The sequence below is a fragment of the Odocoileus virginianus genome, chromosome 9, assembly GCF_023699985.2.
Source record: "Odocoileus virginianus isolate 20LAN1187 ecotype Illinois chromosome 9, Ovbor_1.2, whole genome shotgun sequence".
NCBI classification, from domain to species: Eukaryota; Metazoa; Chordata; class Mammalia; order Artiodactyla; family Cervidae; genus Odocoileus; species Odocoileus virginianus.
Genome location: NC_069682.1, coordinates 65124133 through 65147602, shown reverse-complemented (window position 1 = coordinate 65147602; position 23470 = coordinate 65124133). Strand labels below are relative to the sequence as shown.

General features: G+C 39.5%; 1 protein-coding gene across 1 annotated transcript in view; it reads right to left on the bottom strand.

Annotated features, from left to right (window-relative positions):
* The window catches only part of TOP1 (DNA topoisomerase I), an 85266-nt gene that overhangs the window by 18191 nt on the left and 43605 nt on the right, over window positions 1-23470 (bottom strand). The window contains exons 4-13 of the mRNA XM_020869731.2: window positions 21373-21496; window positions 20139-20194; window positions 17611-17706; window positions 16611-16686; window positions 13147-13259; window positions 8002-8117; window positions 4643-4764; window positions 3619-3741; window positions 1783-1970; window positions 1368-1512 (exon numbers count right to left, since the gene is read on the bottom strand). Coding sequence (XP_020725390.1) covers window positions 1368-1512; window positions 1783-1970; window positions 3619-3741; window positions 4643-4764; window positions 8002-8117; window positions 13147-13259; window positions 16611-16686; window positions 17611-17706; window positions 20139-20194; window positions 21373-21496 — 1159 coding nt within the window. The remainder of the gene's footprint in view (window positions 1-1367; window positions 1513-1782; window positions 1971-3618; window positions 3742-4642; window positions 4765-8001; window positions 8118-13146; window positions 13260-16610; window positions 16687-17610; window positions 17707-20138; window positions 20195-21372; window positions 21497-23470) is intronic.

The window sequence follows — 23470 nt, the reverse complement described above, 5'->3', positions numbered from 1 at the left end:
ATTTACAATGTTACTCAACCATCACTTGATAATTCCTTTTGTTACTCCTTTTCACACCCCTTCTCTCTGTCCACATGACACAATGCTCTCTGAAATACCTCTCTTTTGAGACCTAACTGCAACCAAATTTCCTTTAAAAAGTTGTTCCTATTCTCTAACTGCTGGGAACTGCTCCCTTTATCCAAAGCATTTAACATTTATCTTTCTAATACAACTGAATTCTTACCCAATTTGCCCAGCAGGCCATAAGTTCTTTGAGGGCTAAAACCACTTTTCATCTACCTTGGTCACCCTACAGCTGTGTGGTATTTCAGAACGGGAATATAACATGTTTCTAAAAGTGATTTGGCTTTTACTTGCCATGGGGGTTCTCTTTCTGATTCTATGCTCACTTTAAATTAAGAACAGTGTCATTTTCCAATTACACTGAAGAATATATATATAAGGGCATTTTTCATTAGAACACAGGACTATAAGCTAGAAAATGTGCAGTCTGGTCTTGAAAAGACACATGGCCTTTTGAGCTGTGGCTTTCAGTCTTAACAAGTGTTTGATAAAACTATAAACCAAGATTAAGAGGGGCTTTAGCCTCAGTGCCCTGCATGTAAACAGTCAGTCTACACAGAACTAATTCCCTGACTGTTTTTTTGCGGAACTCATCTCTTAAGTTGCCATTCATATTTTCACAGTATATCTGAGGGACTCATTCAAGCAGGGTATGCCTAACAGGCTGACTGATAGTCCTTCCAAGAGAGTTTTCTCTTTTCAAGAACAGTATCAATAAACAGCAACACATGTGTACACAACAGTTTAAGATATGCTTTCCCAGACATTATCCCATTAAGTCCTGGTGGAATCTACTCAGATGAAGCCTTAGGAAGACAAAGTATGTAAGACTCCAGATTTTACAACTCTTTCTGGATTCAGAGTAATTATCTTCCTTTCTTCAGAGCCCAGAAAGGTGAGGAAGAGGAAGAGAACCAGCTGTAGAAACCAACATACATTCACCACAGTCTTCATCATTCCGACCACTGGACAGTAAGCGATGGAGAAGCAAGGACTGTGTGTGTCCGTCTTGTTTACCAAGGTAATTCCCAGCACCATGCCTACACTGTGCCAGGCCCATACATGGATTTCAATTAGTATTTGCAAATTAATAAATAAGATTACAATGTGATGCATAAAATGGAAACATCTTAGGAAGGTCACCAGATAATGCTAACTATGAAAAGTACCCTTTTTTTTGTGGGTGGGGATGGTTTTCAATTTGTCAAAGTGATTCTAGAGGCTGAGGACATCAGATTTCAAACAAAATGACAAGAGATTATCAGTCCCACTAACTGGTGCAGCTCTTGGCTACCACTTACCTTGATTCGAGAGCTGGGGTTCAGCATGATGTATTTAATAGAACCTTGGATGTTCTCTGTCCAGGAGACTAGCCAAGTAACCTTGTTATCATGTCGGACCTCTTTCCACTTATGACCTGGAGGAGGAGAAGGAACCTTGGCATCTCTGTGGAAATAAAGCAGTAGAGCAGTGAGGTGAGAAGTAATGACCAATTTCACTTTTCATCACTGGAAGTGGGTGAATCTGTGAGCGTGTATTTCCAAGTTTCCTCCTTGCCAATCAATACAAGATAAGCACCTGGAGATCTATGCACAGAAATACCACACTGCTCCCAAACAGTCTTCTGTAATGGTGGGGGCGGGGGGGGGATCCAAACTACCAAGAACAAAGGAAGCCCCCCACTTCATTTCTGGCCAAAGGACGAACTGTGCTCACTTGCTACAGTTGATGATTATATCCTCAGGCATGATTCGTCTCTTCAGCATGCCCATCTTGGGGTGGTTGCCGCGGCCACGGAAGAGCCCAGGAGGTTCTATCTTGAAGTTGGCGATCCTCTCTCTGTGGTTATCCATAACACAAAAGCCATATTCTTTCAGTAATTTTTCATTCTCCTCTTTGATTTTCTGGAAGACAGCCAAAAAGTACTCAAAGGGGATTCAATCTACTGTTCTCTACTTACACATTTCTTAGCTCTTGTGCGACAACAGGTCCAGGTAGAGAAAAGTCTAAAAATCACTAAGAAACAAATTCAGATAAAGGAAAACCTATGAAATTTTTCTTTTCTTTTTCACTGGATGGCTTGTGGGATCTTGTTCCCTGACCAGGGATCAAACCTAGGCACCCTGCAGTAGAAGCTGAGTCCTAACCACTGGACCATCAAGGACTTCCTGGAAAACCAGAGTTTTTTAAAAGCTTAAATATAATAAAATTCCCATATGAACATTATTTCACACAGGGTTTCCAGCACAAAGAAATCTGCTGTTGATTCTTTACTAGTACATGGGTACATATATTTCACACTGCGATCTCTTCTCTTTCAAAAAACATAAAGATTTGGAGCCTCCTTACCCTGCGCTAACCCTTCCCTCATATTGATTAAACTAAGTCCTGCTGCCTGTGCATAGATAATGATTCACAACTTGCTGGTGACAGGTATCTTTGGCAGGGCTCCGACATGGTGATACTTATAAAACCTCCTGACATGGATTTTAGTTTGAAAAACACCCCTGGAGTGAAAAGTAAAATAAATTCCGCTAGTCTGGAATACTGAGATGACCAAACTGGGACTGATCAGGTGTGGTGCAGCGTCATTCCTACCAGCTCTGTAGTGGCTCCTGGTTGTTTCAATGAAAGGCCAGACAGGTGCTCTCAAACAGTGAGCTAGAGAGACAATGGCCCAAGTTACACAAACATGTAAGTGTAAGACACTGAAATTTAAGACTTCGAAGTGATAAGAATCCCTTAAAATACTTAACTTCCAGACCTCTGCTAACCTGTTTTTTTTCATTCCAGCCTTGAGCCCAAAAAGTCAAACTCCAGCCTTGAGCCTCTAGATCAGGGAATGGCAAGCCTTTTCTAGATAGAATATGTTTTAGGCTTGAAGGCCATATGGTGTCTGTTGTAATTACTCAACTTTGCCACTGCTGAATGAAAGTGACCATAGATAACAGGTAAACAAGTTAGATGTGGCATGTTTCAATAAAACCTTTGTACAAAAACAAGCTGCCTATTTATAGTTTGCCTACCAATATGCTAGAGGAAAGTGACATCCCAGTCAGATACTAGAAAGATCCTTCAGAAATGAGGTTGGCCACAGCTAGAAGATGAAGTGTTGGATGAGTGTGGCTAAAAACAGATCAAAGAAAGAGAGAGAGAGAGAGAGAGAGAGAGAGAGAGAGAGAGAGAGAGTGTGTGTGTGTGTGTGTGTGTACACATATAGCCAATATGATTTTACATGTCTTAAGTCCCTAACATCTAGGAGCCACTGTAGGTCAGATCTACTCTTCCTTAAACACTGTATTACTGGAGGCCACTGGCTGGGTTTTAGGTTAACAGAACACCAGCTCATATTGAGCCATTTAAACATAATACCTATTCACAATTTTTAGTCTACGTGAAACCCTTAAGAAAATCAAGACTTCACTAGACCAAAAATCTTAAATCTTTAGTATAGAAATCATTAAAATCAAAGATGTTTTGTAAGAACCAAGAAGAAAATTAAACTAATCACTATTTCAAAATTCTCCAGGGGTTTAAGAAATTCTGCAGTACCAGTTTCTCTTCCTTGCTCATCTGTTTCCGAGCTTCTGTCTGGGCTTTGAAATACTGGCTCATCTGGGTAAAGTCACATTTGCTGAGGCTGGTGATAATATTCTTCTCCTCATTGGTCATTTCCTAGTTAAAAGAAAAGGGGAAGACAAAAAAAGACAGTAAATAAACTAATAAGCCCTTAAGTTTCTCCACAATTACAGTAAAGTATCATGTTCTCAGTCCAAGAGTATCTAGTGAGGCAGTTAATCTAAACTTGAGAGTTTTGGGGGGAAAAAAACAATTTTATTTCCTTGTTCTATTATAAAATATGCATGTGGTAGATTTAGGATAACAACATTGAAAATGGTAACTCTCATGTAATTTCTTAAGATTCCTTAGCACATTGCCACAATCTCCTAAGCATGAATACCATGGCTGGAGAAACACAAATATATATATCATTTAGTGACAAGAGAAACATTCCCATACTCCTTCTCTCTTAGAAACATCCTTCTTCTATTCACTTATTAAATCTTATTTTTATAGCTATTCAGAAAGTGACCTTCAGCTCAGCTTCTGTTCACATTCTCCAAATTAAGAATAAGAAAATTGTTTAAAATCATCTAGGCAGACAAAGGATATGTGGTTTTAAGAGCAGAAAGTACCTAAAGCTAAAGAGCATGAATCAAAAGGGAACAGGACAATGCTAATGCATGTCTCTTTGCAATAACAGACAGAGGGCAGTCCCGAGAGACAAACTTTCCTTTGCTCAACTGGAGCTGAGGTTTCTATTTGACCTAATCTGATAAATTCTCTCCGCTATAGCCACAGGAGAGCCAAGAGGAAAAGAAACACAGTTATTCTCATTGTATAGAAAACCTTTATAATACAGTAAATGAACAAGGAGGAGAAAAAACCCCAACTTCCAATACAATAAAATTCATAAAACTCAAATTGTACATCAGGGAGTTCTTTCGGTAAAACTACCATTGTAGAGATCAATGTTTCGTAAGGGGCCAGGATATTAACACATGGGCTACAATACCTTTCTCCAGTCTTTAAAGAAATTTTTCCTAAATATTTCCTTAGTAGTATATTCATGGTCGAGCATTTTTGCAAAGAACGTAGCTACTTCTTCCGCTTTGGGGCTCAGCTTCATGACTTTACCTAGAGACAAAAGTGGTTCCGAAAAATGAGGTGCTGTATTCATGCTCTGAGCTAAACACTGAGGTTCTGGAGACATCTTCTTTCATAATGGTTTATTTACCTTCTGAAGGTATATATATATAAAGGTCTGGTGACGCGTGGCAACAACAACAACAAAAACAGTATTATCGATTAACATCTACTTGTATGAGTTTTCCTTCCCTTTAGCAGATATTTACCTGGGTCATTCTCTGGAGACTATGCCCGTAAATTGTTCCCAGGAGCCTGCTCAGGACAGGGATGACCTGGGGGAGGCCCAGTCACTCTTCCTTTTCCTTTCAGCAAGCAGGGTCCTTTACACCTCTTCAATGGTTTTTAAAAATCAAATCCTCAGAGGGACTCCTGCCACTGCTAAGCTAAACAGCTTCTGTTCAAGAAGGGGAGGAAGGGATAGGACAGGGAGTGGAAGAAAGGAATTGTGGGGAAAAGAAATAGGCATCTTTCTTCTTCAAAGTTACGTGGGTGGAATATGAATTAAAAAAATATATATTCATAGCAGGCAAGCCCAGATATCCCATATGAAAAAACCTAAATAAGACCTTCCTCTAGAACTTTGCTTCTCAATGTATGGTTCATGGACCAGCAGTACTGACATCACATGAGTCTGGCAGAAATGTAGAATCTCAGGCCCCACCCCAGACCAACTGAACCAGAAAGTACATTCTAATGAGACCACCCAGGTGGCTAGTGTACACACCAGAGTTTGAGATGCCCTGGAACACAGGCATTATTATAAAGCTGCCTCTTTCAGGGAAACAGGAATCATCCAGAACACAGGGATGACCAAGGTTCTTGGTATTATACACATTTTTCCACTGACTTACCTGTACATAGATACTAGTAATTTACCAAGGATTTTCCCATTTATTACAGAAAACTAAAACTTAACCCAAATTCCATTTATTTCAAAACTCAGAAGACATCTCATCTCATGATGGTTAGACAGTTTCATCCCTGATTGCAGGGACGGTACAGGGAACTGCAGCTCTAAACAGAAACTTTCAGGGTAGACAGAAAGAACCTGCTTGAAATCTATAACTTTAAAAGGCCAACAGGTGGCGCCACTTCCCCTCTAAACCTTCTAGCTCCTTCCAAAGACAACACAGCTTGGGAAGGACAGGCTGGCATCTTAAGAGGTTCCTGTACTTCAGAATTCACTCAAGTCTGAACCAGTGTTGCCAGTTAAGATGTAACATGCTTCTGATATAAAGGAAACCAGTAAGTCACTAAGAATAATACAAATGACATAAAATAAAAGGCAAGAAAGAATGTAAACTATTCTCGCATATGTTTGGTATCCTTGGAAATTCTGCTGAATTCTGTCCCAATAGAGAAAGCAATTTTGACGCCTCCTGTTTTAGATGAGCTGCCAAAAGATGAAATGACAGCTCCCAGCAGTAGAAGGGTAGGAGGATGACTTAGAGGTTCCTGGCAATGGCAGTGCTTTGTAGGAAAGGCTGAGCTCCAGGAATAAGAAACTGCTGAGTCAGAGCTGAAAACTGGAGGTTCTCAGAGGTCATTCACTGCTTCGGCCAGCCCATGCCCCTCCTTCCCTGGCAGGCGCTAAAGGAGTCTGAGAATTCTCTTCCCTAGAGAGTAGGCAGGACTGACGGTATCAACTTGGTAGTAAGTAAAATACAACTTCTTGACTTACTGTAGTGTGGGAGTTTACCTAATCAAAGGGAAGAGATTCGAGAAAGACCAAATGAGAAAATGTGACAGCCCTGGAGCTGGAGCTCCAATAAGGGAAGAATGTAGAAGGGACCAGGATGACCTGTGATGATTAGTTAGCCTTGGCTTCCCATCTCTGAAAATAAGGGAAACCCAAAGGCTAAAGAAAGGAACCCAGCTTTCCTTCAAATCACTTTGGACCTCAAAGTTAGGCTTCACCAACTGAGTCTCTGAAAGTTCAACTCTAAAGGTAAACCTATACTAGGGCTATAGAGTATCTGCACTTCCATGATTAGCTAATGCTCTTTCTCAACATTGGAGTTTTGGCTTTGAGTCACATTGCAGTTTCCAGAATGACCACTATGAAGGCTGAAGGTAGAATTCTGTCCCATGCTCTCCAGTCAACACGTGTCAGAATGAGGCTATAAAATCCTGCAAGATCACACATTCCATGAGATCAGAGATGCGTCAGTATAGTCCACTGCTGGGTCTTGATGTCTGAATACAGCACGTTGAATAAATACAGTTTAAAACAATGAATTCCAGTTTTACAAGTTTGACATGTTCTTCATTTGCAAGACCCAGCCTTTCAGTATAAACTACTACCCCTTGACCTTTAAGCACCCACGGCCCAAGACCACTGCTGGTGGACAGAGACGTGGTTTTCAGCAGTTCCTGGCTCAGTTTCTCAAAGTCTGGTCAGCAGACCACTTGGTTCAGAAGCACCCATGATCACTCAATATGAATTAAATGAGCCCAGATCCACCTGGTAAATCTAAAGCATATGAGAGTTTGAGGAATAATGCTCTGGTCATTTCTGGAGAAAACCCTTGGAATGAGGGAAATCAGTTGAGTATTACCATCTGCATACTGCTATACGCCATTAGGGGGCATCAAGGACTACTCTCAAAATTCTCAACCCAAGGACAGAGGTCTAAGAGTACCAGGCCGGATATTTCCTCCGAGCAGCTCATCAGACTTGACCGCACAAAGGACACCAGCGCAGCGCTGCAGCACAGAGTGAGTGACAGACACCTGCCAGCCCCACCCAGAGACTGAGGGCAGACTGATTAACTAGTCCCCAACCAAGCACTGATTCTATTTCTAGCAGCGAACAGCTTGTGAGCTTGCGTTATATCACTAAAATAAAATACTACCATTCAAGTCAGTCTTTTCTAAGAACTCTTACAAAGAGTAGCTCCTTAGAAACGTCACTCAGATAAAAAACATTTAGCTTGTGGACCAAGCGCTGGCTGTGACCTATGTAGCTGGACCTTTTTGAGACCATGCCTCAAAGGGAAACAAGGGAGATGAGACAGCTCCTTTCTCACAGAACTCTTCCTGTACCAAATGGGCTTTTAAGAGTTAACACCTGATGGCCCTTTCCCCAAACCATACAATGACATGAGAACAAAATGAGATAAACAAAAAGGATAATACAGAACAAGACGCTTCCCCACTTTCTATTCCTAAATAGAAGCACACTCTTTCCTTGGCCAAGAATTGGACAACCTTGGAACAACTCACCATCATAGTAAAACTTGACGTTCTCTGGAAGAGGTTCATATGGTGGAGCGAATACAGGGCCTTTATGTTCTAGGAATTTCCATTTGATGCCTTCAGGATAGCGTTCTTCTTCCCACCTTTAAAAGACAAAGTACAACCTCATTTAGTGATCACTTTACCTGATATTGAGATTATCACCATTTAAATACCAAAATAATCATCTGCTCAACTGACTGGTGCTCTGGAATGACTGGTTCCCACATTCAAAATCTGGGTCAAAAAAACTAGCATCCTTCACTTTGAAAAAGCCAATGCTTACAACAAAGATGATGGATTACTCAGGTGAATGGAGGAAAACACATTTCAACAGTTTAGTTCAAAGAAATTGAATATATGAGCTCATTATTTAGCAATGATCACAGCTGTTTTAACACAATGGTGTAAAAGCCAGCCACAATCGTGTACATGAGGGAGGCACTATTTTATTCACTGATACAAAGGAAAAGGCCTCCTGGGAATGGAGATGTTGGGTGAAGGTACAGGGAAAACCACCCTTTGAGAAAGTGGTGGTGGTGGTGATTTAGTCACTAAGTCGTGTCCGACCCGATAAGATCCCATGAACTGTAACCCACCAGGTTCCTCTGTCCGTGAGATTTCCCAGGCAGTCAAAGTTTGGAGTCCAAACTACTGGACTGCCAGGGAATTCCCAACTCCAGTGTTTTAAAATTAAGATTCCAACTTTTTATAATTCCTCCTAATTCCATCATGTTCATCCTAAGGGCTCATGACAACTTAAGCATTTAAGCAAATTAAGAGATTCACTCAATACTAAGCCTCAGTTCAAAGACAAAGAACATATCCTATGACACACGCTGATATCACAGGATCAACAACTACTAGTATAGAAATAAAAATAACAGTGTTGGCCTTTTAGGCCCCCATCAACAGTTCATCAAAAAAGTTAGGAAAAACATGTATTTAATCACATTTAACCCCATCAACAAACTCCCCAGTTTCTAGATCTTTTCATGAAGAATCATCTAATGTTCCAGCAGCTCAACCCTGACACGAAAGTATACTCAACTCAAAGCAGAGTTGAAACCCTCTAAAACTATGATGGGTAACAGTTAAAAATGGGGTCATATTTCTCATTTTTTAAGGAATCTCCATACTGCCCTCCATAGTGGATATAGGAATATGGAATGCATATCTACTCGCATTTCCACCAACAGTGCAAGAGGGTTCCCTTTTCTCCACACCCTCTCCCACATTTATTGTTTATAGATTTTTTTAAACGATGGCCATCCTGACCAGTGTGAGGTGATACCTCACTGTAATTTTGATTTGCATTTTTCTAATAATGAGTGACACTGAGCATCGTTTCATGTTTGTTGGCCATTTATAAGTCTTTAGAAAAATGTCTGTTTAGGTCTTCTGCCCATTTTCTGATTGGGTTGTTTAGTTTTCTGGTACTGAGCTGCATGAGCTGCTTGTATATTCTGGAGGTTAATCCTTTGTCAGTTGTTTCATTTGTAATTATTTTCTCCCATTCTGAAGGATGTCGTTTCATCTTGTTTATTGTTTCCTTTGCTGTGCAAATAGCTTTTAAGTATTACTCAGCCATAGAAAGGAACTCATCGGAAGGTGGAAGCAACCTAGATGTCCACTGACAGATGAATGGAAAAAGAAGTTGTGGTACATACACACAATGGAATATTACTCAGCCATAAAAAGGAAACACATTTGAGTCAGTTCTAATGAAGTTAATGAACCTAGAGGTTATTATACAGAATGAAGTAAGACAGAAAGAGAAAGATAAATATATACTAACATATATATATGGAACCTAGAAAGATGGTACTGAAGAATTTATTTGCAGGGCAGCAATGGAGAAACAGACGTAGAGAACAGACTTATGGCCATGGGGAGAGGGGAGGAGAGGGTGAGATGCGTGGAGAGAGTAACATGGAAACTTATATTACCATATGTAAAATACACAATGGGAATTCACTGTATGTCTCAGGGAACTCAAACAGGGGTTCTGTATAAACCGAGAGGGGTGGCATGAGGAGGGAGATGGGAGAGAGGTTCAAGAGGGAGGGAATATATTTATACCTATGGCTGATTCGTGTTTGACAGAAAACAACAAAATTCCATAAAGCGATTATCCTTCAATTAAAAAATAAATTAAAAAAAAAAATTTTAAAAAAAAGGGAACTCATTTGACTCTGTTCAAATAAGGTGGATGAACCTAGAGCCTATTATGCAGAGTGAAGTTAAGTCAGAAAGAGAAAGACAAATATCATTTACTAACACATATGTATGGAATCTAGAAAGAGAGTGCTGCTGAACCTCTCTGCAGGGCAACAATGGGCACACAGATGTCGAGAAGAGACTTGTGGGCACCGCGGGCTGAGGAGAGGGTGGGGCGAATGCAGAGAGGAGCGCCGACACACACACACTGCCGGACGTAAACCAGCCAGCCAGCGGGGACTTGCTGTACAACACAGGAGCTCAAATCTGGTGCTAGAGGGGTGGGGTGGGGAGGGAGGTCCCAGGAAGGAGGGACTGTGTGTGTACCCACGGCTGATTCAGGCTGATATATGGCAGAAGTCAACACAATATTGTAAAGCAATTATCCTCCAATTAAAAATAAATTCTGAAAAAAAAAGGGGGGGAGCTGGGTTTAAGAAGCGTTTATGATTGAGCCTCAGCATACTGCCACCACTTCTACCACTGTTTCTGGAGAGAAAACATGACACAATGAAGAAACCCACAGGGATCCTGACCATTTTCCCATCCTCACAATCACTAAGGAGAGGGGGAAAAGGCTCACAGTTGGCTTGTTTTTGGCAGGATGAACAAGTCGTCTTTGCCCTGAAGCAAACGACTTGTACGTTTGCCAAACTGGTAAACGGTGTAACTGTTTTAGTGAGACAGCAAAAGGAGTAGTAAAAATTAGAGTATCTGCCATTTAAGTTCCCTGACTAGGCTGTCAGGGACAGTCACTGAGGACAGGACCACTGACTTCAGAGTCTTAAGAAGCAAGCCTACAGGAGCAGCAAGAAAGCACAAGCCATCAGTAAGAGGTCAGTCATTCCTGTTCTCCACCTTTAAAACTTGCAGTGGTATGTTCAAGCATTGTGCTTAAGAATGTGCACAATTTTACAACCAGACTTGAGAAACACATGCACTGGAGATTGTAGCAAAGACGCTCAGCCCCAAACCTACCGTCTTCAGTGATTCCACTTAAACCAAAACAAGAATAAAAACCATAGGTCACAGTCTCTCAGAACTAACATGTGTTAACAGTGATAAGAATTTCAACCACAGAACCAAAATTAGGCTATGAGACCCTTCAAGGATACTTTATTTCACACACACAAGGCTGGACCAGAACAAAAGTATATCTGCCTCCAGGCCCAAAAAGAGCCAGGGCTCCAAAGGAAGGGGGAGAGAGCACGTGATGACAAAGAAATGAACTTGCTCACTCAACAAACTTACTGAGCACCCAACCACAGAACCCAGAGAGATGTAACAGATGACGAATTACTAACTCACCACTCCCAGTAACAGCCCCTGACTTATATAATCACTTCATCTCATCTTAAAAAGAAATGTTTTATTAGAGGTCATAAAAACCTTTCAATATCCTATCACTAAAAACTGATTAGTTTCAAAGGAAAAAGAAATAAAGAAAAATGAGAAAAATGAAAACACACGTTCTTTAGTTTTATGACCTCAGGGAAGCCCAGATTGCCCTTGCTCTGTATTTTTTCTTTCCTACACTTCATTTCACCCATGTGTGTCCACACCAACAATGCTGATAATATAGCTGTGCTGAGCCTTTCTGCCACTGCGGCTCTGCTCCTCTCAGCCACCTCCTTGATCATGGATGTTTCCTCATTCCTCAGAGGTACTGGGCAAGATTACTGCTCTCTCTTTATTACAAAAGCCACAGAGTAAATGCGTACCAGTGGGTCTGGAACTCTACATACCAAACTACAAACAGTGCTTCCCTCAAAGCTAGACAAGAAAAATGGGAATGGGAGAAAGAAGGAAAGCGAACTGTCATTTTTTCTTAAATCATATACCTCTGAATCATTGGAATTTTTTCAACATAAATACAAATCATGTATAATATAGATATAGTAGCTAAAATTTTAAGAAAAGCCAGTATTAAAAATACAAATTTATTTCGAAACTCTAAACACCTAGAAGTAATGTTACTGCTAAACTGTCCTCGATTGAAGACAGTCTTCACTATTTGAATCTTCATTTCCCATACTGAAGAATGCCTGTTTTTGTGTATTTTGATACTTATTAATTGTTCCTAATCTGAGAGACATTAAACAAAACAATGTATTATTATTTTTCTTTGCATCTTTCTTTGCTACTTGTGAGGTTGATCATATTTTCAGATGCTTGCTAATCATTTTCTTTAATGAATTGCCTTTTCCTCATTTTTCTATCAGACTGTTCCTTTCACTACTTGTTTTTTTAAAAGAGTAAATTATAGAAATCCTATGTGTGTATGGAAACATGCATATGAATAAAGTTGCATTTAAAATGAGAGGGAAATGATTATTATTTAATAATATATGGATTAATAATAATAGATGGATTATTCTATAAATGACGTTGGAGAAATTGCCTATTTGTTTAAAAAAAAACTCCACAAGAAAACCTGGGTGGATATTTTTATAACTGTAGAATAATAAAGTCCTTTTCAAACAAGATGTAAGGAAACAGAGCCATAAGGAAAATATTTGTAAATCTGATAAATCAAAATTAAAATCTTCTATATGGCAAATACACTCATATCATTAAAAAAAAGAAGAAGAGGAAAGAAAAGAAAACAACCCTAAGGGAAAATGTTTGCAATACAATGGGCTAGGGTTCCTAACATGAAAAAATAGCTGTTTTTATAGCTCACTCTGTTCAATAGAGTGGAACCCAGTTTTGAGATCCAATAGGGAAAGAGCTAGTTAATGGTCTCACCAGAACTTGCAAGATTTATTTCAGAATGTTAGCCCACAGAGATTCGGTCAAGTACTTCCCTCCTCCCCAAAATATTAGGCTATTAACTTTACTAACTCAACATTCTTGTTTCATTAGGTTGTAGAATCAAAGAGCTACCATTTTAACCCAGGGCTGAGATATTACCATTTCCATTTCTGCTCCTCTTCCTTCTTCGGCTTCTTTTTCTTGCTATCTGGCTCAGGAACTTTTTTATCTTTATCTTTATCCTTATTCTTGGTTTTTTTCAATTTACCATCCTACAAAGAAACATGGTGAGAAAGCACTTAACTAAGGACCAACCATACTGTTCAAAGTAGTTCTGGGGGCCCATTAGGAAGAAAAACTGGAATCATGGAATATTAAAACTGGAGAGGTTCTTAAGTCTAATACTCAAAGAGGTAGATGAATAAAAATTTACTGGTACTTTTTTCTAAAGCAGTATTTCCTAAAACTCCCTGACATATGATTATCTGAGGAAGCAGTTAAAAACACTCATTCTGCAAGAGAAGACCCTGGGAAATTGTTTTTTTTGTTTGTTTGTTTTTTTGTTTTTTGGTTTTTTTTTTTTTAGCCTCATTGGAGTTTGGAACAGCACTGCTAAGAGGGAGAATAAGCCCTGTGTACTATCCTCACTTTTTTTTTTTTATCTTCACGTATTTTAAAATCTACACATCTCTAAACCTCTTGTAATACCATCAAATAATGGGCACAGAGACTTTTTTGTATTAAATACACAATTTGGAAGGAAATTTCTGACCAAGTCTGGGGGGGAATACTTTATTAATGCCACTTGCATACACAAAGTCAGGAAGTAGTAAGCAAGCAAGTACTTGGGAAGTATGACAACAATGACCAGTTCCTACCATACTACTTCTTTGAACTATAACCTGAGATGAGCTGTAACGGTGGCATAGCAAAAGAACAAACATGCACCAATATAAAAATTTCAGCACACACACAGACAAAAATGAGCTATTCACCAGGTGAGGGGGTCCTGCCTATAGAATTTAAACTCTGCTGAAGAATATTTTCCTTTGTCCTAACTATTCGATATAATTTAAGCTTTTATTCAGCAAGACTTACATAGCTCTGAAAGGTGGTTTGAGTCACCTTAAAATCAGTTACAGAATGGCAGAACTTGAAAGAACTGTGTAGACAGTTTGGTTTGACCTCTTCCAGTTATAGTCAAGGAAACTCTGAGACAGAGGTTTTGTCATTTGGTCAAGGTCAAAAAGGGGCTATTGACCATGATGAGAGCCCAAGTTTACCAGAAAAATAACAGAATGTGACTCATGGGAACGACTGAAATATATAAACATTCTAGGAATACGTGGTAGGATGTCAATCAAGATAAACTCAGGGAAAGAAAACGACCTTTGGTGTAGGAAGAAGGGGAAAGACTACAGTACTATACATATTTTAAAACAGAATTAGAGACTATAAATGTGTAAGCATGTCTGGGAGGAGAAAATACTAGAGGATCGCATGAATTCAGATAATGTTTGCTGTTCAGGCTCACACAGGAAAGGGTCACGTTTTTCAGTTAAGACACTCTCTGAATAGCTTCTGAACAGGCATTCAGGTGGTTCCATCAGGAAACTACTGGCTCCATCGTATGTTCTCAAGCCTCAAAATGAGATTATCAGTCACTAAGAGGCTACAGAACAATTCCCAGAAATGTAAAATTCCATGGCCAGCGGAGAGGTTTAATGACTTCTCTTGCCATCTGTGGTCCCTACTACAGTAAGACTGGGTCTTGAATCAGTCTTTCAGCCTGCTTTTTTTTCCTGTCCCTATAGGGAGATGTTTGCTAAGACAATTAAATAAATGAAGTCAACCATTCTTTTCCCAGATGGCTTTAACAGTTATTACTAATCTCTTCGAAATGCAGAGAAAGGTATTATTATATAAATGCAACCTAAGCATAAAGGCAATAGAGAACACAGAGAAAGCTGAAGTTTTAGTGAATTTCTTACTGACTAGTCTGTACTGACAGTCTACATGAAAGTGGAGTGACTACCACACTCACTACTCAACACTTCATGCTCAGTTCCTTGAGGTGTCTCTCATAAACCTAAACGTGTGCCAAGAGCAGGTTAGCTGTCAGAAAAACTACAATTCCCTAAATCCAGGCCCTGATCTCTCACCTACTCATTCATACGTTTCATATGATTTCATTACACACTCCTCCTCCCTCCTTGTGAAATTAAACGATCAGCAAAGTCCCACAGGAAAGAGGACATGGCACCAAGTGTGTCTGCTTTAGAATCAAAGCCGTGGAATCAAATTCCAGTTTTATCACTTAGTACCTGTGTGGCCTCAGGCAAAAGATTTCACCTCTCCATATCTCAGTTTCTGCATGTGTAAAATGGAGATAGTAATAACAATACTTCCTCTAAGGGCTGCTGTAAGGATTAAATGAAATGATAGCTATAAAGCATGAAGAACAATGCCTGGCACACAGTAAGCACATTTAATTTGATTGGCAGGGGGTAGGGTGTGTACACTGCTCACGGAATCTCAGTTCCCTGGCCAGGGATTGAACCCAGGTCATGGCAGTGAAAGTTCAGAATCCTAACCACGAGGCCACCAGGGAACTCCCCTAACTTGAATCATCAATACTGCTGCTACTACTATGATATAGATTACACTCTTAAGACTCACTGCCCCTTACGCTCACTATCTTTACTGATGATACTTCCATTTGGACTTTACATTTGTGAATCCATTTTGCCCAAGACAATGGCTAACCTCAAATAGAGGATGAAAGCTAAGGACTCAACTCAACCATTCTTCCCTTAGGAGTGCAAGATGAAGTCCCCTGTGAATTTCTGACATCTTTTTCTGAATTACTTGCCCACAACTCTTTAGTACAAGTTACCCAAAGTGTCAAAAGAAGTAACCGTAATACTATATGTTAAATCTACCACAAGCATCAAATAAAATGCTTAGAAAAGTACTTGAAACTGAGATTTTAAGGAAGGTTATAAGGTAGGAGACAAAGAAAAGAGGAAGACTATATGTGTTCCAGACAGAAGGAACACAGTTCGTGTTACATAAAGCCCTGAAACACAGAAGAATCTAATGTGAAAAAGAAACAAAGGAGGTCTGTGAGGCTGGAAAACAAGGTAAATTAAAGAGGCACAAGACCCAGGGATGGTCAGCTATGGTCAAGAATTGGGATTTCAAGCTATGTCCAAGCAACACCCATTAAAGGACTTTAAATAGGGAGAGTTACCCAAAATGAGTGAAGGGCAAGCTTTGCTAGATTGGAAAAAAAAAAAAAGCTAAAAAACATTCCTAAGGAAAACTCTTCCTGGTTTTAAGCCAAAATATGACTTCTTGCTAGTATTTCTGTATGTACATATGAAGATGGTATAGTTTCTCTAAGAACATGTCAGCTGGCAGCATAGCTATGAGTGGACACCCAGGAAGCTAATATCTAAACTAACAGTGCCATAGCCACTGTAACACACACGAGTTTTCCCAGTGTTTCCTGTACAATAGAGCAATAAACTCCTAAAAGCCACTTGCCTTTGTAAGTTATTTTATAAAAAAACTCCCTATTCCAAATTCAAGCCCCAAAGGGCCTGAGTCTCTTTACTAACCTCTTCTTCCTCTAGTTTTCGTTTCTTCTCTTTCTTGATATCTTCTGTTTTAATTTTCTTAGGTTTATAATCAGCACTAGAAAGGGGAACATGAATATGCAGTTAACACAACTGTGACTCAGTACTTCTCACCAGTAGGATTAGGACCTCCAAACTCTTCTTGGCGGCCTCCAAGGCAGGCGTGGTTGCTATTATTCTTGGCTGGGCGTTCTACAGTCAAGAACAGGAATGGAGAAAGTAAAGAAGGCCAGGCCAAGGACCAACAGTTATAACCCTACGCAGAACAAAACCAACAGGTTCATACCACATGCAGGCCTAGAAGGGAGGTGGATTAGAGGTCTAAGTACAGAAACAGACAATACTAGAAGGTGGGAAGAGGGGAGGCAAACACACAGTGCAACAATGGCTACCACAAAGTAATAACTTGATGGGGAAGGGGAAGAAAGAAATTCTTTATGAATTCTAAACACATACAAATGAGCTAAGTATTTCCGTCCTCCCCTTCCAACTATTTTCTATCATAAATCCTTTGTAGATTACCAAAACATAATAAATTTCACAAGGCTGAAAATAATGAATAGGATTTAACCTCACTGACTGAACCTAAGAGGCACATATAAGCCTCAAAATACATGTTTTAAGTAAGAGCAATTTTATTACTTCTTTACATGGAAACTTCACTAAGAAGGTATTAACGGGCACAGATTCTAGGAAAAATGCTTTAACAATGAAAACTTCTCTGTGGGAGGTGATGACACACTTGAAGTAACTTAAATAATTTAAATATTCTTCATGAATTCTGGATTATTTGAAATTCCAACAATAAACATGCATTACCTTTTTAATAAGAAAAAATGTAAGAAAAGTGTAAATATGCATTCAAAGAGAAATCTGTCACCCAGTCTATTAATCACAAATTCCTAAAGAGTAAAACTCAACTAGTGTAGAAGGTTCTGTGTACTATTCTCTTAACAACTCAAAAGTAGTAAGAAATACTCACTCATCCTCATCCCGAGGTCTCTTCAATGGCTTTATATCCTCTTTAGGAGGAGCAAAATAGCCATCATCTTCAGGTTCATCTTTAATCCGTGGTGGACTGAAGAGGAAAAAAATTGTTAGCCAATCAGTGTTGGAAAATCTACATTACAAAAGTAATGCAAAGTTGGGAGAAGAAGCTAACAGAAGGATAGTGACATACATGTGTACATATTAAAAGGTTCTCCATGAGCACTTTTTTCTCACTTAATTCTCACCGCAATAGTGCCTTCATTTTACAGATGAAGAGGTCAGATCAAGGTCAGGGATCAGAACCCCTCATTTTCAGTCAGTATTCTTTCCATGACCTCTTGGTTCTCTTTGCCAACACAATCCACATCACAGTTAGGAACAAACCTAAGTTATTTCTTTCCCTTATTTGAGGGATCTACTGTGTATCTGACCCCACAAGCGATCTGAATTGATTATTCTAGTGCTCCAAAAGCTAAAATATAGCTTTCACCAAAAAAGGAATAAAAATATATTCCCAAAACTTGAGGTTCAGAACAAAAAAACTGAAGTCATTCTAAGCCAAATCTGTTCACTGTTCAACTTCCTCCTTCAGTTTACTTTATACACAGAAGAGTACCTTGTCCTATTTTTGTTAGCATTTTGCCTTCTCAATATAAAAGGATGATTCTGTTAGATGACTATGTTGAACCAAAAAAGAGGAGAGAACAAATTAAAAAACCAAAGGGGCCAGCCACCACCAGAGCCTGGGGTGTTCCCAGGCCTGGCACATCTTGTCAGAACCTCACTGCTCACAGCCAGAAGCATCCACAAGGTTAACTCACTCAGCACAAGGAATGGCCTCCAGACACAAAGAAAGTCACACCATGTTTAAGGGGGGCAAGGGGTAAGCACCCAGATTTAGCTGCCAAATAAAGTCAGCATATTCACAGGGTTTCAATGCTGTCCCTGCCCCTCCCTTCCCCACAAGCGTACTGGATGCCCTTGCTTGCAAATAAACTTAAGTATTTACAGAGATTAACTTTACCTCCTTATTTATGCACACTCCCCAAAGGCCAACTTCTATAGCTGCTTCTCCCTTCCACAGAAACCACTGATACTGACCCAAGGGTTCAAAATCTCCAAGAGCTTTGCACCAGAAAGAAAGCAATGCTGCCATTTACCCAACTAGTTAAGTAAATGCTAGATCCTAGTACTATCATAAGTGAGGTTAAAAGCTCATGGGAAGGCTTACTAGGCCTGAAGAAAAAAATTTAAAAGCCCTAGAAAACTGTTCCAATTCAGTGAGGCATGTGGAATCTCTACCAAGACAAAGATGCAAGGTGGCGAGCAGACCAACAAAGCGAACACATCAACCACGGCCTCAAAGGGTATGCTTCTGATCATCTAACCCAGAAAAGATCAAATCAAACCCAGGACTCCACACCAAGTCCAGAGAGCCTAATCATATCTTAAGTCTTAGTTTAATAAAAGTCCAAGGCCATCTCCTGGCAGAAAATAGTTGCCCTGTGTTCAGTCACTGTTATCTAAAGAATCAGAATGCCTAGCTTACAGCTCTAATGCTTCTTGAACTTTATTATTCTGCATTCCTGGAACAGTTACAGAACATGCCTGAAGAGGGCATTTGCTTCTCCTGGGGTAAGGAACCCAGAGTACATGGCACAATTTTCAAAATTGTTCTCAAATGAAACTAAAAGTTCAACATTTCAAGAAAGCAAAACTCTCAAAACATTTTGCCCTGGATAATAAGGCAAACACTCCCAACAACTCCTGGTAAATCCATTCTGCCATTCAGTGGAGCAGGTTAGAATATGTTATTTATTTTTTTTTGAAACTAGAGGAAACATTTGGACTTATTTTAGGGAGCTGCAGCTGATGAGGAAAACAGAATCTAAACGGCCCCACAAAGGAAAGGAAAGCTGACCTCTGGATTGTCATGACCTCTCTGGAAAAGTGACCTCTCCTTCTGGAAAAGAGATAAAATACTTGTGCCCAAATCTACACCTGTCCCGAAAATGCAGATCAAATCAGTTTCTACGTATGAGCTACCAAGTAATACTACCAAGGAATTCAGAGTAGGGGTTTTTTAGGAAACTCCAAAATTACTATTGACTAAGAATAGAGTTTCTTTTAGGGGTGATGAAAATGTTTTGAAATTAGATAGAGGGTAGTGGGGGAGGTCATATAACCTTGTGAAAAACTAAAAACCAATAAACTGTACACTTTAAAGGGGTATATTTCATGGAAGTGTAAATTATATCTCATTAAAAAAAAAAACCTTCTTCCTGCCAACCTCCTCCACTCAAAATAGCCTTCTATAAAATGTGCTGGTCGGTCTTGCTAAATGGCACTCTAGAAATGCTCTCATTGGCTAAGACCAAGTCCTTTCACTGCCAACTTCCTTGAAAACCTGGAGATGGCCAGGTCAGTGCATTTTAGGTGAACTCAAACAACACTGCAACATGGGCAGCTGGCCTGCTGGACACACACGGAGAAAGAGAAGCCAGGACCGCAGAGTCTTACCTAGAAAAGCCATTTTCCTTCTCCTTTTTTATTTTTGCATCCCCAGAAGCTTTAATCTGAAAGGTAAAACAGCAGTAACTGATTAGTACCTTAAAAGGACTAAAGCTGAAGAAGTCTCTACCTTACTTGAGATGATTTTGCCTCTACTCCTAAGGAATCTTGATCCCAGACTGACTCTTAATAGCAAAATTGAACAGGTGAACCAAAGGTCTTGACACTTTTCTAAGACTCCTTTTTTACAGTTCTTTACTGGGAAGTGTTTCCCTTCAAAACGGTGGCTTTTTACATTTAAATGAGGCTAGGTCCCCTCCCTCAATAAATACACTCCACTTTTCAAAGATGTGCCCTCGGCAGAGCAGACAGGAAATAAAAAAAACAAACCCAAATGAAAAAGAATACTTTATTTCCCATCTTCACTGACTTAGGCAAAGTATATTCATGTTTGCCCTCCTTCAACTTTCCAGACAAAAATATACACATAGACACACGCATAGGGTACCAATGAAAGAATACAAAAAAGGAAAAAAAAAAAAAGGTACAGTGGCTGCCTCCACCACAGGAAAGACGGAGGACAGTGAGTCGAGGGTTAAAGGGAGATTATTTTTCACTACTATCCCCTATTCTATACTGTCTGAATTTACCAAGTCCATCCAGCATTACTTTTTGAGAAACTAAAAACTTCTTTAAAAAGGCTAGGCACAGTACTACTACTCATTCATAGCCAGATGAGCTTATTTTGAGAAGGCTTCTGCTGGTTATACTGGAACCAAAAGCCACAAAGAACACCAGTGTCACTAAATTTTCACTCAGGAAGAAGTTTCATTCAACAGAGGACCAATGTGGTATTATATTAGGCCTTCTCTCAAAAACAAAACTAATTTTCTCCAAGAAAGAAAACTGACTTTTCCAGAAGTCCTACATCCCTCAATTTACCATATAAAGTAAGGTAATGACATGGATAGATTTGGTACATGAAATACAGTGGTAAAGTTTGGTTTTCATCATTTAAGACTCTGGTAGGCTCTGACATCTCTTGACACAGACTTTTTCACTCAAAGGTCAGGGGATGACAAAATTCTATAACACAATTATCCTTCAATAAAAAAATAAATTAAAAAAAATGGTCAGAGGATCTTACTCCTCAATGAAGGTACTTTCATGACTTGCTTTCAAAGGTAAACAAAATGAAAAATACACCCCACACCTCTTCCTTCTCCACTGGGAAGTTCTGTACCTTTTCTTCCTTTCGTTTTTCCTTGTCTCTGTCTTTGTGTTTGTCTTTATGCTTCTCTGAACTTCCATCTTTGTGTTTGGTTTTCTCCTTCTCTTTGTGTTTCTTTTCAGAATCTTTATGTTCACTGAGAAAATAAGACACAAACAGTAAGCCCAGAGTAGGGACCACAGGATTCATTTCACAAGATTAACTCACAAGATACCCTGAGATAACATGAACCATGGAAACTTACAATGCTTTAAATAACCAGTCCTGACAGAAAATTTAAGCAGAAACTCTTCACTACATCAGACTTTATCTTGCTTAATGTCTTAAGTTTTTCAAAGAGCAAAGGAATCAAAGGGAGAAACACAGTTATTTTAAACATACTAGGACATTTTTTTAAAAGTGTCTATGATACAACAAACCCATTATATTTCTACAACATTCTACCAGCAAAAAACTGTAATGAAAGCTCCAACTTGAGCACTCACATCTGATGTGAGGAGGTAAGAACAGCTCACCAAAAATCATTTAGTGGCTCAGTGCCAGACTGGAGACATACCATAAATGTAGCCACGCCTGGGCTTTGTGCAGTGAGCAGCCAACAGAGTCGGTGTTTCCTGCCAGCTGAGGAAGAGCTAGTCACTTCTACAAGGGGCTCATAAATCCTGCTTGGTCCTTTCCTCACAATAAGAAAAGCCCAATCTCAAAGCAAGGGCATGCTTTGAGGGCCTGTTTTTCAAAGCCTTGCTTTTAAAGGTGTTTGTGTACACACTGGTAATACTATTAAAAAAAAAAAAAGTGCTACTCCTCAGGAAAACAAAATATGACATTATAAAATAAGAACCATTAAAATATTCATACCCTGGGGTCTAGCTCCTGGAGATTTCTCTCTGGGAAAAGCATTACAGAAAGATGTTCACTTTGATGCTTCCCATGATGAAAAAACAAACAAGAACAAACAAACAAATAAAAAACCACCAAGAAACCAGATAGAGCCTTGGTAAATAATAAGAGGGGGAAACTGTGATATACCAAAGCTATACATCACAGTTATCATTATGTAGCCGTTATGCTATAATTTGTGAGTCCTGTAAATATACATGATAAATTTAAGACAAGCAAAAAAAAAAAAAGGAATATATAAAATAACTGCAGTTACATAGAAACATGCAAGTGGACAAAAACTAAGGAGCAAAACTCAGGAGCTGTATTTTAAGGTGGCAGGACACTGGATGATTATTTTCTTCAGTGTACTGGGCAGGCGGCTTAGGAACCCTGCTCACTGCAGCAGCCAACATGTTCCACAAGTTACCAAAGAGAACGTGAATTCAAGGCTATGAACTGGGGGTCATCCCTAGAAACAGGATAGCTGACAACAACCCCAGCTGACAGACAGCCAATCCTACAGGCAGCATAGGCTCTTGCCTTTCCTACCATAGACTATATTTCCCATCTGTCACATTTACCACATTCAGCCCAGGAAAAAAAAACAAACAGATTTTACCAGCAATGAGGTCATTAGGTTACAACCATTCCATGAAGTTTGTGCTAAAGAGATCTGGCTAGCATTTTCAGCCACACCCAAGGTCAGAAAGGGAGAAACAGATGATGATACCAGTCAGGTGAGAGCCCCAGAACCTGGATCAGGACACCAAGTGGTATCAACCACATCTCTGGAAACAAAAGGAGTCCCAACTAATGATGGGGGCTTGGATAATAAATCAGCAAAAACCATGAAATCCAGCCAGGAGGGCAGGGTGATGAGTATAAATAGGACTACAGATTTAGGGAAGACCCAGAACTATCAACAGAGGGAAAATAAAGCAATGTCCACTTTCCTTGGTTTATATATTCCTCCCTCTGTGTTGTTCTCATTAATTAGGTTGTTATTTAGATGTGCCACATACTGGAAAATAACAGATTTCTATGTAAGTACAGGTTTTTTTTTTTTTTAATTCTAGTGTGCTAGCACATGATGATCAATTTTTTCCCACCATGCTTTTTATTCTTAGCATTGTTACGAAGTCACTCTCTACTCAATGTGCTCATAATCTGTTTTCACCACAGCAGTGTTTTAGAAACAACTTATTCTTTATTTTGTACAAAATGGATC